The 16,259-nt window shown below is 46.3% G+C and overlaps 1 protein-coding gene across 1 annotated transcript; it reads left to right on the forward strand.

Annotated features, from left to right (window-relative positions):
• The first annotated feature begins 4,186 nt into the window (after positions 1-4,186).
• Positions 4,187-16,001, forward strand: LOC121273825 (zinc finger protein 420-like). The gene is made up of 4 exons (XM_041180976.1): positions 4,187-4,274; positions 5,901-6,987; positions 7,069-7,378; positions 15,096-16,001. The coding sequence occupies exons 2-4, from the start codon at positions 6,348-6,350 to the stop codon at positions 15,862-15,864; spliced, it is 1,719 nt and encodes a 572-aa protein (XP_041036910.1). The 5' UTR covers positions 4,187-4,274; positions 5,901-6,347; the 3' UTR covers positions 15,865-16,001.
• Positions 16,002-16,259: the final 258 nt, after the last annotated feature.

Below are 16,259 nucleotides of genomic sequence, written 5' to 3' on the forward strand. Positions count from 1 at the left end.
GGAAATTTCCTCTTGTGGGAGAATTCAGAACGAAGGGTCACTGATTAAAAATAAGGGGGTGCCCATTTAACACAGAGATGAGGGGAATGTTTTTCTCTCAGAGGGTAGTGAATCTTTGGAACTCTCTTCCTCAAAAGGCAGATGAGCTGAGATGAGGGCTGAGTCGGCGATGTTACTGAGTGAAAATAGACGGTCTTGGTGATGATGTGGATTTTTGTTTGGAAGCTCATCTTAGGGTGAAATATTTCACCATGTTTGTGAACAGTCTGGTTCAGTCTCAGATAGTTGTCAGGGAGAGGGATGGAGTCGGTGTCAAGGGAGTGGAGTTTGTCACAGGGAATGAAGACAATGACTTTGGTCTTACCAATTTTTAAATGGAGGAAATTTTTCCTCATCCAGTACTGGATGTGAGACAAATCAGGATGGTGTGTGCCTTGGAGAGGAACTTGGAGGTGATGGTGTTCACAAACACCTGCTACTCTGGCCCTTCTAGGTGGAAGAGTTTGATGGTTTGGGAGATTCTATCAAAGTTCTGGTCAAGTAGCAGTGATACAAAATCTTGCTTATCACCTGCATCTCCCATCTCTCTCTCTCTGCTCCAATAGAGGTCAGAGTTTTGGATAGATCCAGGCAGCATGACAGGTTCCCTTCCCTGAAGGACATTAGTGAACCAGTTGGGTTTTTATGACAATCTGGCAGTTTTCATGGTCACTTTTTCCTCGTGCCCACCCCACAAATTCCCTGATTCATTCAGCTCAATTTCACAACCTGCCTTTGTGTTTTTGTGGGTTCTCTCTCACTCCCTTTTTTCTGTTTTAAGTTAATTTCACAGGGTGTCAGAAGGAGAGAATTTGTGGTTGGGAAACTGAAACCAAACATCACATCAGGATCTGATGGAGTTGAGTCGCCCAATTTATCGTGACCTGAACATTATCAGATTTTGAACATGGAAGGAAAAAGCACCGTTCACAGTGGTGAGAAACTGTATACATGTCCTGTGTGTGGACGAGGCTTCAGGTGATCATCTGATCTGTCGGAACATAAATGCCATCACAAAGCAGAGAAGCTGTGGAAATTTGGGGATTGTGGGAAGGGATTTAATTACCCAGTTCAACTGGAAACTCATCGTGCATTCACACTGGGGAGAGACCGTTCACCTGCTCCGAGTGTGGGAAGGGATTCACTCGATTATACAACCTGCTGACACACCAGCGAGTTCACACTGGGGAGAGGCCATTCACCTGCTCTGATTTTGGGGAGGGATTCACTCAGTCACCCAACCTGCAGAGACACCAGCGAGTTCACAAAGGGGAGAGACCTTTCAAATGTCTGGACTGCGGGAAGGGCTTTAAAAGTTCTGGGGAACTGATGTCCCATCAACGTGTTCACACTGATGAGAGACCGTTCAGGTGCTCTCAGTGTGGAACTGGGTTTATACGATCATCTCAACTCACTGAACACCAGCGAATTCACACTGGGGAGAGGCTGTTCACCTGCTTTGAATGTGGGAAGGGATTTAATCGGTCATCCAACCTGCTGACATACCAGCGGGTTCACACTGGAGAGAGACTATTCACATGCTCCAAGTATGGGACAGGATTCACTCAGTTATCCACCCTGCTGAGACACCAACATGTTCACACTGACAAGAGACCTTTTAAATGCCCAGAGTGCAGGAAGTGTTATAAAAGTTCCGGGGACCTGCTGTACCATCAATGTGTTCACACTGATGAGAGACTGTTCAGGTGCTCTCACTGTGGGACTGGGTTCAGACGATCAAATGATCTCACTGACCACCAGCGAATTCAGACTAGGCAGAGGCCGTTCACTTGCTCCGAGAGTGGGAAGGGATTCACTCAGTCATCGAACCTGCAGACACACCAGCGAGTTCACACTGGGGAGAAACCATTCACTTGCTCTGAGTGTGGGAAACGTTTGTCAGCTATCCCACCTGATAACGCACCAGCAAGTTCACAAGTAACTACAGTGATGGGATTTTGCTGTTAATCACATCCAGGACTGAACCGTATTCATTGGGGTTTGTTTTTGCTGATGATAATGAACTCCAGCCCAGTTATAGGTGTAAATATTCTGGATAAAATTCAAATCAATCCGCTTGGTGTTTAACACAGTATGATGAATCTTTTCAATATCTCTGAACAAGTTAGTTCCTTTTGAAGTGCTCTCCCTCTCTCCTCCATCCTCACCTCCAACAATAAATGTGAGGAACTCATGGAGCTTCTTTGTCACTAAGATTGAGACAATCCGATCAGCTGCCTCTGCTGCTTCCCTCCCTTCCACTAGCCCACTGGGATAAACTGTCTCTGAAGCTTCCCTTGGTCTGATCCCTGAACCCACATCTTTATCCAGTTTCTCTCCCATTTCCCCTCAGTGCTCATCTTGTCCATGAGACCCACCTCCTGCTCCATCAACCCTATTCCCACTAAACTGTTGATCACCCAACCTCTCCCTCATTTCTTTCTCAGCCTGTCTGCAGTCTTTGACACCATTCACCAAAGCATCCTCCTCCAATGCCTCTCCACTGGTGTCCAGCTGGGTGGGACTGCGCACTCCTGATTCCTTTCTCATCGATCTCATTATAGCCAGAGAATCAGCTACAGGAGCTGTGGCTATTTGAGTTACGATTTCACAGATTGACTCACTCAGCAAGTGATCAGATCTCACTGAACTTAGATAGAAAAATGATCCTTTATCTGTCTCACAGTGGCCGTATCTTACAGACCGAGTCTTTCTTACCACAGCAACCCTCCTGGTTAAGATCAACGGAGAAGAGTGAAAACATTCTCGTCCACAACCCAAGCTCATAGTGAGAAAAAATATCTGAAAATTCCCTTTAAAATGTAAGGTACAGCAGAACAACTGTACACTGGTCTGTTACAGACTTATTGAAACAGATTCATTGTCACCTCCTCCCTTCCCACATTCCAGGGCCCCAAACACACTTTCCAGATGACACAGTGATTTACTTGTACTTCTTGCTATTCAGTATTGTGTTTTCACTGCTCACAATGTGATCTCCTCTACACTGAGGAGACTAATTCCCGATTGGGTGACTGTTTTGTGGAACATCCCCATTCAGTCTGCAAGTGTGATCCGGAGCTTCTGCTCATTTACTATTTTAATTCTAGGAATCACTTTTCATCTGAACTCTCTGTCCTCGGCCTCCTGCACTGTTCCAGTGAAGCTCAATGAAAGCTCGGGAAAGAGCAGCTCATCTTTTATTAGACACTTCACAACCTCCGAGACTCAAGCTTCATTTCAACAATTTCACATCATTGCCACCACTCCCATTTTTTTCAGACAGTTGGTGTTGGTCATGGTTCTGCTGTTACCATTTATCCCTCCTCTGGACCTGTCTTTTGTTTCTCCTCTTGTCCCGTTAGTTTATTTACTTGTCTCATTATCACCCAATGTTGTATCATCATCCCCTTTGTCATTTAATCACTTCTGCCTTCCATCCTATCACAAGACCGTTTGTCCTTTCCTCGTCTCTTTTCCCTGACTCTGTACTTGTTTGTAAACTATCACATCTCTAACTTCTTCCATTTTCTATAAAAAGCCAGTGATCTGAAACATTCACTCTTTTCCCCTCTCCATGGAAGCTGTTTGACCTGCTGAAAGTTTCCAGCATTTTCTGTTTTGAGGTCGGATTTCCAGTATCTTGTTTTTGGCTTCACAGTGGATTAATTTTCTCTGAATTATCGTTCCCTGTTTTAAGGTGAAGAAGGAGCTTTTACAGAATGAGACAATAACTGTTCCCCTGTTCGACATGAAACTAAACTCATTGTTAATTCCTCCTCAGTAACAATTGTAAACACAAAGCTTCCAGCCGGGATTAAACCCGGGACTTTCTCATGTAAAGTAAACGTGATAATCAGTGCACTAGGGAAATGAGTGTGAATCCCCCCCGGACAGAGGGGAACTGACCATCCATCTCCAGCTCTAATTCCCAAACAGAAAATGCTGCCAAGAATCAGCAAGTCAGGCTGAGTCTGTGGCCGCTCTCACCATCTGAAACCGTCACAATGCCCGGCTGATTGACGGCAGCTCCGGACCAATAGGAAAAACGGGCGGGACTGGAGGACGGCGCTGGAGTTGCTGAGCCTTCAGCCAATCGGAGTGAATGAGGGGCGGGGCCGGGCTGGGAGTGAAGCATGCGCAGTGTGAGTAATGGCGTTGAGAGGTTTAATTCTTAGTTCTGCAATCGGTGAGTGGATGAAATGATGGGGAGAAGGGAGCGATTGAACTGGCCGGTGGGCGGGTTGGCTTTGTAAACATGTTGTGTAAACGGCAAACCCAGAAAAAGAACTTATGGTAAACTTTGGACCATCCCCTTCGTTTGCGCCGAGTGAGGCCGCAGGTTTCTCCTACTTTCAGGCCCCGTGTTGACGGCCGCCATCTTTATTGGGGGCAATGCCCGACGGGGCGCATGCGCGGCGGCCATATTTATTGAGGGCAACCTTTTTGGAATCTTAATTGACAGAATAAGAACAACTTATTCAGACTGCTTCATGCTTTGAGTTACAATGTCTGATTGATGAGGTGGAACAACGGTATATGTCCAAGTCAGTGACAACAATTCGTTTTTATACTGGGGTTTTAATATGATAAAACTTGCCAAGACATTTCACAGAAATGTTACAAAGTAACATTTGACACTGAGCCACATAAGGAGATATTAGGGCAGGTGACCAAAAGCTTGGTCAAAGAGGTCGGTTTTAAGGAATGACTTAAAGGGGAGAAAGAGAGGTGGAGAAGACCAAGGACAAAATTCCAGAGCTTGTGGCCTAGGCAAATGAAAGAACGGTCACCAATGGTGAAGTGATTAATACCAGGAATGCTCAAAGGCTGGAATGAGATGAGTGTAGAGATCTCGGAGGAGTGTGTGTCTGGAGGAGATTACAGAGATAGGGATGAACACAACCATGGAGGTAAACAAGGATGAGAAATATAAAATTTAGCTGCTTCCTGAAGAGGAACCTTTCTGGGTCACTGAGCACAGGGGAGATGGGTGAACAAGAATTGGTGCGAGTAAGCACATGGGCAGCAGAGTTTTGGATGACCTCAAGATTACAAGGAGGTTGAATGTGGGAGGCCGGCCGTGATTGTGTTAGGATAGTTAAGTCTCGAGGGAACAAAGGAATGGATGAGTTTCAACAGCAGATGAGCTGAGACTGGGCTGGAGTCGGACAATGTTACTGAGGTTGAAATAGGCGGTCTTGGTGATGATGTGGATATGTGGTTGGAAGCTCATCTTGGGGTGAAATATTTCATCATGATTGTGAACAGTCTGGTTCAGTCTCAGACAGTTGTCAGGCAGAGGGATGGAGTCGTTGGTGAGGGAATGGAGTTTGTAGTGGGGACTAAAGACAATGGCTTCAGTCTTCTCAATATTTAAATGGAGGAAATGTCTGCTCATCCAGTACTGGATGTCAGACAAGTCAGGACCGTGTGTGAGTTGCAGGGGCACTTGGAGGTGATGGTGTGTCACATACACCTACTACCCTGGTCATTATAGGGGGAGAAGGTTGAGGGTTTGGGAAATTCTGTCAAAGTTCTGGTTGCATCGTAGAAATATGAAATGTTTCTCCTTCACCCCCTACTGCTCCTAGATACCTCTCTCTCTCTCTCTCTATCTATGTGCTCTCATAGAGGCCAGAGTCTTATGTAAGCCCAGACCGGGTGGCAGGTTCCCTTCCCTGAAGGACATTAGTGAACCAGTTGGGTTTTTATGACAATCCAGCAGTTTTCATGGTCACTTTTTCCTGGTGCCGGCCCCACAAATTCCCAGATTCATTCAGCTCAATTTCACAACCTGCGTTTGTATTTTTGTGGGTTCTCTCTCACTCCCTTTTTTCTGTTTTAAATCAATTTCTCAGGGGATTAGAACGGGATGATTTGCAGTCGGGAAACTGAAACTAAACATCACATCGGGATCTGACGGAGTCGCCCAATTTATCGTAACCTGAATATGATCGGATTTTGAACGTGGAAAGAAGTTGTACTGTTCACAGTGGGGCAAATGATACACGTGTCCTGTGTGTGGATGTGGCTTCAGCCGATCATCTGATCCGTCAAAACATAAATGTGATCACAACGGGGACAAAGGACAGAAATGTGAAAACTATGGGAAGGGATTCAGATCCCCCTCTGAGCTGGAAACCCATCGGCACTGTCAGACTGGGGAGAGACAGTTTACCTGCTTCACCTGTGGGAAGGGATTCACTTAGTTATCCCACCTGCTGAGGCACCAGTGAGTTCACACTGGAGAGAGACCTTTTACATGCCTAGACTGTGAGAAGGACTATAAAAGTTTTGGGGATCTGATGTCCCATCAACGCGTTCACACTGACGAGAGACCGTTCAGGTGCTCTCACTGTGGGACTGGGTTCAGGCAATCATCTGACCTCATTGTACACCATGGAATTCACACTGGGGAGAGGCCATTCACCTGCTCCCAGTGTGGAAAGACATTCACTCAGTCATCCACCCTGATGCGACACCAGCGACTTCACACTGGGGAGAGGCCATTCACCTGCTCTGAGTGTGGGAAGGGATTCACTCAGTCTTCTAACCTAATGAGGCACCAGCGAGTTCACACTGGGGAGAAGCCATTCACCTGCTCCCAGTGTGGGAAGGGATTCACTCAGTTGTCTGAGCTGCTGTCACATCAGCGAGTTCACACTGGAGAGAGACCTTTTAAATGTCAAGACTGTGGGAAGTGCTATAAAAGTACTGGAGAGCTGATGTCCCATCAACGTGTTCACACTGATGAGAGACCGTTCAGGTGCTCTCACTGCAGGACTGGGTTCAGGCGATCATCTCAACTCATCCTACACCAGCGAATTCACACTGGGGAGAGGCCGTTCACCTGCTCCCAGTGTGGGAAGCGATTCACTCAGTCATCTCACCTGCTGACACACCAGCGAGTTCACACTGATGAGAGACCTTTTAAATGCCCAGACTGCAGGAAGTGCTATAAACATTCTGGTGAACTCATGTCCCATCAACATGTTCACCATGATGAGAGACATTTTAAATGCCCAGACTGTGGGAAGTGTTTTAAAAGTTCCAAGAACATGATGTCCCATCAACGTGTTCACACTGCCGACCGACCATTCAGGTGCTCTCACTGTGGGACTGGATTCAAGACATCATCTGAACTCACTGTACACCAGCGAATTCACACTGGGGAGAGGCCGTTCACCTGCTCTGAGTGTGGGAAGAGATTCACTCAGTTATCCAACCTGCTGAGACACCAGCGAGTTCACACTGGGGAGAGGCCGTTCGCCTGCTCCCAGTGTGGGAAGGGATTCACTCGGTCATCAAACCTGCTGAGACACCAGCGAGTTCACAAGTCACTGCAGTGAATGGATTTTGGTGTTAATCACTTCCAGGACTGAATCATGTTCATTGGAGTCTGTTTCTGCTGAAGATAATAAGCTCCACTCACATGTTGGGGTTAATATTCTGGCTAAAAATCAAATAAATCAGCTTTTTGTTGAATGCACACTTATTATCTCTCACACAAGTTAGCTCCTTTTAAAGTGCTCTCCGTCTCCCCTGTCTCCTCCATCCTCACCTCCAGCAACAAGCGTGAGGAGCTCATGGAGCTTCTTTGTCACTAAGATTGACGCAATCTGATCAGCTGCCTCTGCTGCTTCCCTCCCTTCTACTAGCCCACCGGGTCATACTGTCTCTAAAGTCCCCCCTTGACTGAGCCCTGAACCCACATCTTTCTTTAGTTTCCCCACCCCCATTTCCCCTCATGTCCCTTTTAGTGCTTATCTTGTCCATGAGACCCACCATCTGCTCCATCGACCCTATTCCCACTAAACTGCTGATCACCCAACCACCCCGTGTTCACCTGAGATTGTTAACAGTTCTTTCTCTCCAGGTAGTGTCACTCTCTCCTTCAAATCTGCCATCACCACCCCCTCCTCAAAAATCAACCCTTTCACCTCACTGTCCTTACTGCTCCATCTCCAACCTCCCTCTCCTCTCCACACTGTTCCAACGTGCTGTCACCTCTCAAATACTGGGATTCTCAGTGTGAACAGGGAGGGATGTGTTTGGAGACAGTTTGTCCCAGTTCCCCACCCTGGGATTCTCAGTGTGAACAGGGTGGGATGTGTTTGGAGACAGGATGTCCCAGTTCCCCACCCTGGGATTCTCAGTGTGAACAGGGTGAGATGTGTTTGGAGACAGGATGTCTCAGTTCTCCACCCTGGGATTCTCAGTGTGAACAGGGAGGGATGTGTTTGGAGACAGGATGTCCCAGTTCCCCACCCTGGGATTCTCAGTGTGAACAGGGTGGGATGTGTTTGGAGACAGGATGTCCCAGTTCCCCACCCTGGAATTCTCAGTGTGAACAGGGTGGGATGTGTTTGGAGACAGGATGTCCCAGTTCCCCACCCTGGGATTCTCAGTGTGAACAGGGTGGGATGTGTTTGGAGACAGGATGTCCCAGTTCCCCACCCTGGGATTCTCAGTGTGAACAGGGTGGGATGTGTTTGGAGACAGGATGTCCCAGTTCTCCACCCTGGGATTCTCAGTGTGAACAGGGTGGGATGTGTTTGGAGAGAGGATGTCCCAGTTCTCCACCCTGGGATTCTCAGTGTGAACAGGGTGGGATGTGTTTGGAGACAGGATGTCCCAGTTCCCCACCCTGGGATTCTCAGTGTGAACAGGGTGGGATGTGTTTGGAGACAGGATGTCCCAGTTCCCCACCCTGGGATTCTCAGTGTGAACAGGGTGGGATGTGTTTGGAGACAGGATGTCCCAGTTTTCCACCTTTAAAGGGACAGGGAGAAGACCAGCTGGGCTGAATGATGCTGCTTTATGACATCACTGCAGTGCCTAGTAGCCATTCTCCCTGAGCCCTGCTTATTATGGGCTGGCTTTAGCTCAGTGCTGTTACAGGGAGGGAAACAGAAGGAGGATTCAAGACATGTGGAACTCAGGATTAATGGGGAAAGATATAGGATCAATTTCTACCTTACTGAGTGAGAAATGTCATTGTCCCGGACACTCCCTGTCCCTCAGTATCTGTATCCGGGGGACAGGCTGATGGGTTTACTCTGTATCTAATCTGTGCTGTATTTGATTGGAGAGTCTTTGTGTCTGACAGTAGTTGTTAACCTCGATGATGATGAGATAAAACCATCAGTTTCCCCGCTGGACACAGATCCTGAAGGACAAGGAGTATCTGGAATATTTTGGATCATGTCCTTGATCCAGTTTTGAACTCCTTTCTTACATCTTCTCTCATCCTGCTTAGTTCTAATGAAAAGACCCCCAGTGTCTCCAGTCTCTCCACCTGGGAAAGAGAAATTGGAATTAAGTTAGAAACTCAAACAGGAGCTTCACAGCAGATAGGTCACCATGAGAAAACATTTCATTCCACAGTCAGTTGTTATCATCTGGAATACACTGTCTGAAAGTTTGGTGGGAGCAGGTTCAACAGTAACTTTCAAAAGGGAATTGGAGAAATGCTTGAAGGAAAACATTGACAGGGCCATGGGGAAACAGCAGATCACTTCCAAAGAGCTGGCAAAGGCACAATGGGCCGAATGGACCCCTTTTTAGCTGGAGGCTCTCATCCATGGTGTTATCTGTGAATGTCCCTTGCACCCTCTCCATGGCCTTGACATCATTCCTGTTATAAGGTGCCCAGGATTTGACGAAATATTCTAAATGCAGCTTAACCAATGATTTACAAGTTAATTTGATAAAGAAAAGTGGAGTAACAGGATCAAACAGCATTTTAAATTTATCCTTCAAATTTAAAGACCTGTGTATCTGAACCCCTTGTAACATGGCTAAAATACTTTGAGGTAAATTCTCTGATATAACGTGTGTTTTATGGGATAGAGCAGTTTAGTCTGAGTTAGAAACTCAAACAGGCTCTTCACTGCAGACAGGTCACCACGGCAACACTGATAAGACATTCCATTGTACAGAATCAGCTCATTGGAAACTCGAATCAGATCAGGGAAAAGTTCAGAGTTTGTCTGTTATTAACCACAATATAAACTGAAACCAGAGTGAGGAACAGAATAGATCAGATTATAATGTGTGATGTTTATACCTATAATTGTGTAACTATCAGAAATAACAGAATTAACAGTTGGCAGGGGCGTTTTTGGAGAATGAGAACATTCCTGAGGAAAAGTAACTGTTGGGAACCAAGGAATGTCTCCTTGTAAATCACAGGTTAGAAAAAATTCCAGCTGTCTTTTCCTCACTTCCTGCCAAAACCCAGCAGAGAAGACAAAGAAGATTCAGGGACCAGCGCTGCATCACCACAGATTATAAAAGTGAGGGGACACTGATGTAAGGGGGCAGTCTGAACTGGAGACACCGGAGATTAAGCTCAGGGTGCCTGAGGTTCGATCCAGTAGCCTGACCTCGTTTAAGTTACTGTGGACACATGGGACTTGCGTATTTACTCTGATTGATGGATCAATATAATATACGGTAGAGGACAAAGAATCTGCTCAGCTTGTATTTCTTAAAAAGGTACTAAGATTGTTGACACTAGACTCTCAAATCTACTGATTTACAAAGACAATTGTTAGCTGGAATCACCCACCTCTTTACTGTTCTGATCCTCTAGTCCCTTTAAACTGTTCCCATTCACAAATATCAAGGGGAATTTTTGACTGAGTATGGAGCACCTGTAAATGGAGAAGAAATTGGAACCAGTCAGAGAATGTCTGTAAATGGAGGAGAAATTGTGACGGTCGAAGGAGAGTCTGTAACTGAACAGCAATGTGACTTATCAGGGAGGGTCTGTAAATGAATAGCAATGTGACTTGTCAGGGAGGGTCTGTAAATGAATAGCAATGTGACTTGTCAGGGAGGGTCTGTAAATGAACAGCAATATGACTTGTCAGGGAGGGTCTGTAAATGAATAGCAATGTGACTTGCCAGGGAGGGTCTGTAAATGAACAGCAATGTGACTTGTCAGGGAGGGTCTAAATTAACAACAACGTGACTTTTCAGGTAGAGTCTGTAAATGAACAGTAATACGACTTGTCAGGGTGGGTCTGTAAATGAACAGCAATGTAAATGAGCAAGAATTGATGTGGTCAGAGTGTGTACAGGAAGTACAAATGATCACAGAGAGCCCTTGGTTAGTTATGGGAAATTTTGGAGTTGGATGGAGTTGAGAGGGAGGAACATAGTGATAGGCTAAAGGGATAGATAGATAGAGCGAGAGAGAGAGAATAAAAGAGAGGGAGAGACCAAAAACTAATTAAAGAGGAGAAAAGGAGTCAGATTCCATGTGCCAGATAAACAGAATTTTTTTAAGTACGTACTGGTTTGACAGTTAGTGGTCTTAGAAAAGAAAAAAAACAGCTGATGTCTGATCAGGAAAGAGGAAGCTGGATGAGGGGCTGCAGTTAGTTTAACACAATCTCAGTAAATGGAGTGATACACAGACCAGCCTCCCGTGCAGGTGAGCGGCAGCAGCAAGAACCACATGAAAACAGGAGATTGTGGAAGATCCAGCAGTGTCAGGATCCGAGAATACAGGACTGACAGAGGTTATTCAGCCTATCAAGTCTGTACCAGCTCAAAGACCAACCCACTTCATTCCACTCCCCCTCTTTCCCCATACCCCCCAGTTGTTAACCCTAACAAAGGCCTGAAAGGTTGACTCTTTCTCTCTCCACAGATGTTGCCTGAGCAGCTGAGTATTTCAAACATTTTCTGTTTGATTCTTAGGAAATTAGTTTGTTGAAGAAACAACCCCAACCACCTGCCCTCATGCATCAAATATAAAATTAGTAAACAAACACTGGCCCCCAAGCAATATAAAAGGAGTTTTGTTTTAGAAACAAATTCTTCATTCTTGGTGTGTGGGCATTGGTAGCAAGTCTATTAATTATATTGCGCATCCCCAGTTAGTCTTAGTGCAAGTAATGATGCGCCGCCTTCTCCTTGCCCCACTGTCTAGTGAAGGTGCTCCCACAAGGTTATGATGTAAAAACCTGAGATCCACCATTTTCACTCAGCGATAAAGGAGCAGTGAGAATATGCACAAGACAGGATGGTGTGTGACTTAGATGGAAAGATGGGGATAAGGGTGTTCCCCAGCATCTGCTACATTTCTCCTTCTATGTGGCGTAAACCTTAGGGTTTGGAGGTTCCATAAAAATTCGGTTGTGTTGATGTATAAAATCCTTCGTCTTCACCTTGTCCCATCTCCCTCTCTCTCTCCTCAGGTAGGGACACAGACCAAGTGGCAGGTTCCACTCCCATGCACTTGCTGGCTGTATCAATTGAATTAATAATAATGTATGGTTGGCACCTATCATAATCGCAGCTCGGAATATGATTTTGTATTTAACAACGTCATGGTTCAATGGCGCTGCAGTTACCCAGCATTCACCACGAGGGAGAATATGCTCTATCCTCACTGCGGGAGATCATTGCGCAGGCGCAGTTCCAGTCTATGGGCGGATCATGCGCATTGTTAGGTTCTGGCCGGAGCATGCGCAGTTGCGGTGCTGGGAGGAGAGTCGCAGTCGTGTCGGATCAGGGAGGAGAGCAGAAGCAGAGTGGATCCGGCGGGCAGGTGAAGGCGAATGGAACTGGCCAGCGGGTGGGACGCGTTCATAAATATACACTGCAGACCTCATACCGCGAATAGGAGCTTCCGACCCCGCGTTAGCGCCGATTTGGCGACGGTGGCTTTTGTCACGATCTCAGGTCCAATTGATGTCCGCCATATTTTTAGGGGGCAATGGGCAGTGCGCATGCGCGGCCGCCATCCTTTAAAGGGGCAATGAGCAGCAGTGTGCATGCGCGGCCGCCATCCTTTAAAGGGGCAATGGGCAGCAGCTATGACAACAGTTGCAGCAATTAAAATTAGGAATTGTCAGCAAACCGAAATTAGAGAAAGTGACAATATCTGGGGGAGGGTCTGTGAGACTGGAGGAGATTACAAAGGAATGGATGAGAGTTTCAGCAGCAGATGAGCTGAGACTGGGGTGGAGTCGGGCGATGTCACTGAGGTGGAAATAGGCGATCTTGGTGATGATGTGGATATGTGGTTGGAAGCTCATCTTGGGATGAAATATTTCACCATGGTTGTGAACAGTCTGGTTCAGTCTCAGACAGTTGTCAGCGAGAGGGATGGAGTCAGTGTCTGGGGAGTGGAGTTTGTAGACAATGTTCAGTCTTCCCAATATTTAAATGGAGGAAATTTCTGTTCATTCAGGACTGGATGTCAGACAAGTCAGGTCGGTGTGTTAGTTGAAGCGGAACTTGGAGGTGATGGTGTTCACATACACCTGCTACCCTAGATCTTCTAGCACGTGGAGGTTGAGGGTTCGGAAGATTCTGTCAAACTTCTGGTTGAGTTGTAGGGATTTAAAATCCCCCTGCTTTACCGGGTGCCTCTATCACCTCTCTCATTGTTGCTCTCTTCCCCTCTTTCCAGAGGGTCCAGAGTCTTGTGTACACACAGTCTGGGTGGCAGGTTCCCTTCCCTGAAGGACATTAGTGAACTAGTTGGGTTTTTTAGGACAATCCAGCAGTTTTCATGGTCACTTTTTCCTCGTGCCGGCCCCACAAATTCCTAGATTCATTCAGCTCAATTTCACAATCTGCCTTTGTGTTTTTGTGGGTTCTCTCATTCTTTCCCTTTTCTCTGTTTTAAATCAATTTCACAGGGAATTAGAAGGGAAGGATTTGCAGTTGGGAAACTGAAACCAAACATCACATCAGGATCTGACGGAGCCACCCAATTTATTGTAACCTGAATATCATCAGATTTTGAACATGGAAGGAAAAAGCACCGTTCACAGTGGGGAGAAACCGTACACGTGTTGTGTGTGTGGACGAGGCTTCAGCCGATCATCTGATCTGTCAGAACATAAATCCTGTTACAGCCGAGAGAGACTATTGAAATGTGGGGATTGTGGGAAGGGAGTCAATTAACCGTTTAGCTGGAAGCTCATCGATGCACTTACACTGCGGAGAGACCGTTCATCTACTCCCACTGTGGGAAGAGACTCAGTCTCTCATCCAATCTGCTGAAGCATCAGCGAAGTCACAGGGCAGAGAGACTGTTTAGTTGTCCAGACTGCAGTAAGTGCTGCATAAGTTCCAAAGACCTGATGTCCCATCAATGAGCTCACTCTAACAAGAGACATTTGACTCCTAATCACTTGCTGTACCTGTGGCACTCCACTCGTCACATCTTGCCAGCCTGAAAAAGACCAGTTTTCCCTCTTCTGCTTCCTGTTAGCTAACTAATCCTCTATCCATGTGGATGTGTTACCCCTTCTCAACTCAGGACAAAATTAATAGTCATGTGAGTAAGCGTGGGCTAATTCAGGAACACCTTAATGGAATTGTTAAGGGAAAATTGTGTTTACTAAACTTGCTTAAGGTATTTGGAGAGATAACAGAGTGGGTGATGAGGATGCTGCTGTTAATGTGGTGTACATGGTCTTCAGAATGGAATTAGAGAATGTGCCGCACAATAGGCATGAGCAGAGTTAGCTCATGGAATAAAAGGGACAGTAGCAACATGGATACAAAACTGGCTGAGTACAGGAAACTGCGAGTTGTGGTTAATGGATTTTTTCTGACTGGAATAAGGTTTATAGTGGAGATCCCCAGGAGTCACTGTGAGGACTCCTGCTCTCCAGAACATATATAGATGACACAGATCTTGGTGTTCAGGCTCAATTTTCAAATTTGTGGATGGAGTCTTGAGTGGGCACAGAGTGAATAGCGGCTTCCCTTCCCTGAAGGACATTAGTGAACCAGTTAGGTTTTTATGACAATCCAGCAGTTTTCATGGTCACTTTTTCCTTGTGCTGGCCCCACAAATTCCTAGATTTATTCAGCTCAATTTCACAACCTGCTTTTGTGTTATTGTGGTTCTCTCTCACTCTCGTTTTAAATCAATTTCACAGGGTATTAGAAGAGGAGGATTTGCAGTCGGGAAAGTGAGACCAAACATCACATCAGGATCTGACGGAGTCGCCCAATTTATTGTAACCAGAATATGATCGGATTTTGAACATGGAAGGAAAAAGCACCGTTCACAGTGGGGAGAAACCGTACACGTGTCCTGTGTGTGGACGAGGATTCAGCCGATCATCTGCTCTGTCAAAACACAAGCGCAGTCACACTGGAGAGAAACCATGGAAATGTGAGGACTGTGGGAAGGGATTCACGTGTCCATCTGAGCTGGAAATTCATCGGCGCAGTCACACTGGGGAAAGGCCGTTCACCTGCTCTGAGTGTGACAAGGGATTCGCTCAGTCATCCCACCTGCTCAAACACCAGCTAAGTCACACAGACGAGAGACCTTTTAAATGCGCAGACTGCATAAAGTGCTTTAAAAGTTCTGGAGAACTGATATCCCATCAACGTGTTCACACTGACGAGAGACCATTCAGGTGCTCTCACTGTGGGTCTGGGTTCAGGCGATCATCTGACCTCACTAAACATCAGCGCAGTCACACTGGGGAGAGACCTTTCACCTGCTTCGAGTGTGGGAAGGGATTCACTCAGTCATCCAGCCTTCTGACACACCAGCGAGTTCACACAGGAAAGAGGTCTTTCAAATGCGCAGACTGTGGGAAGTGCTGTAAAAGTTCCGGGAACCTAATTACACATCAACGTGTTCACACCGATGAGAGATCGTTCAGGTGCTCTCAGTGTGGGACTGGGTTCAGGCGGTCATCTGAACTCACTGTCCACCAGCGAGTTCACACTGGGGAGAGGCCGTTCACCTGCTCTGATTGTGGGAAAGGATTCACTCAGTCATCCAACCTACACAGACATCAGCGAGTTCACAGGTCACTACAGTGATGGGATTTTGCTGTCAGTCACATGGAAGACTGGACCATGTTCATTTGGGTATGTTTCTGCTGAAGTTGGTAAGCTCCAGGACAGATATAGTGGTTCATATTTTGGATAGAAGTAAAATAAATCAGCTTTGTGTTAAATACAATGCGTTGAATCTTTTTACTATTTCCAATGCAAGTTAGTTCCTTTTGAAGGGCTGTCCCTCTTCCCTGTCTCCTCCAGCCTCACCCCCAACAACAAGTGTGAGGAGCTCATGGAGCTTCTTTGTCACTAAGATTGAGACAATCCGATCAGCTGCCTCTGCTGCTTCCCTCCCTTCCACTAACCCACCGGGATAAACTGTCTCTAAAGTTCCTCATTGTCTGAGCCCTGAACCCAAATCTTTCTCCAGTTTCTCT

The sequence above is a fragment of the Carcharodon carcharias genome (genome assembly GCF_017639515.1).
Source record: "Carcharodon carcharias isolate sCarCar2 chromosome 27 unlocalized genomic scaffold, sCarCar2.pri SUPER_27_unloc_18, whole genome shotgun sequence".
Classification (NCBI taxonomy): Eukaryota; Metazoa; Chordata; class Chondrichthyes; order Lamniformes; family Lamnidae; genus Carcharodon; species Carcharodon carcharias.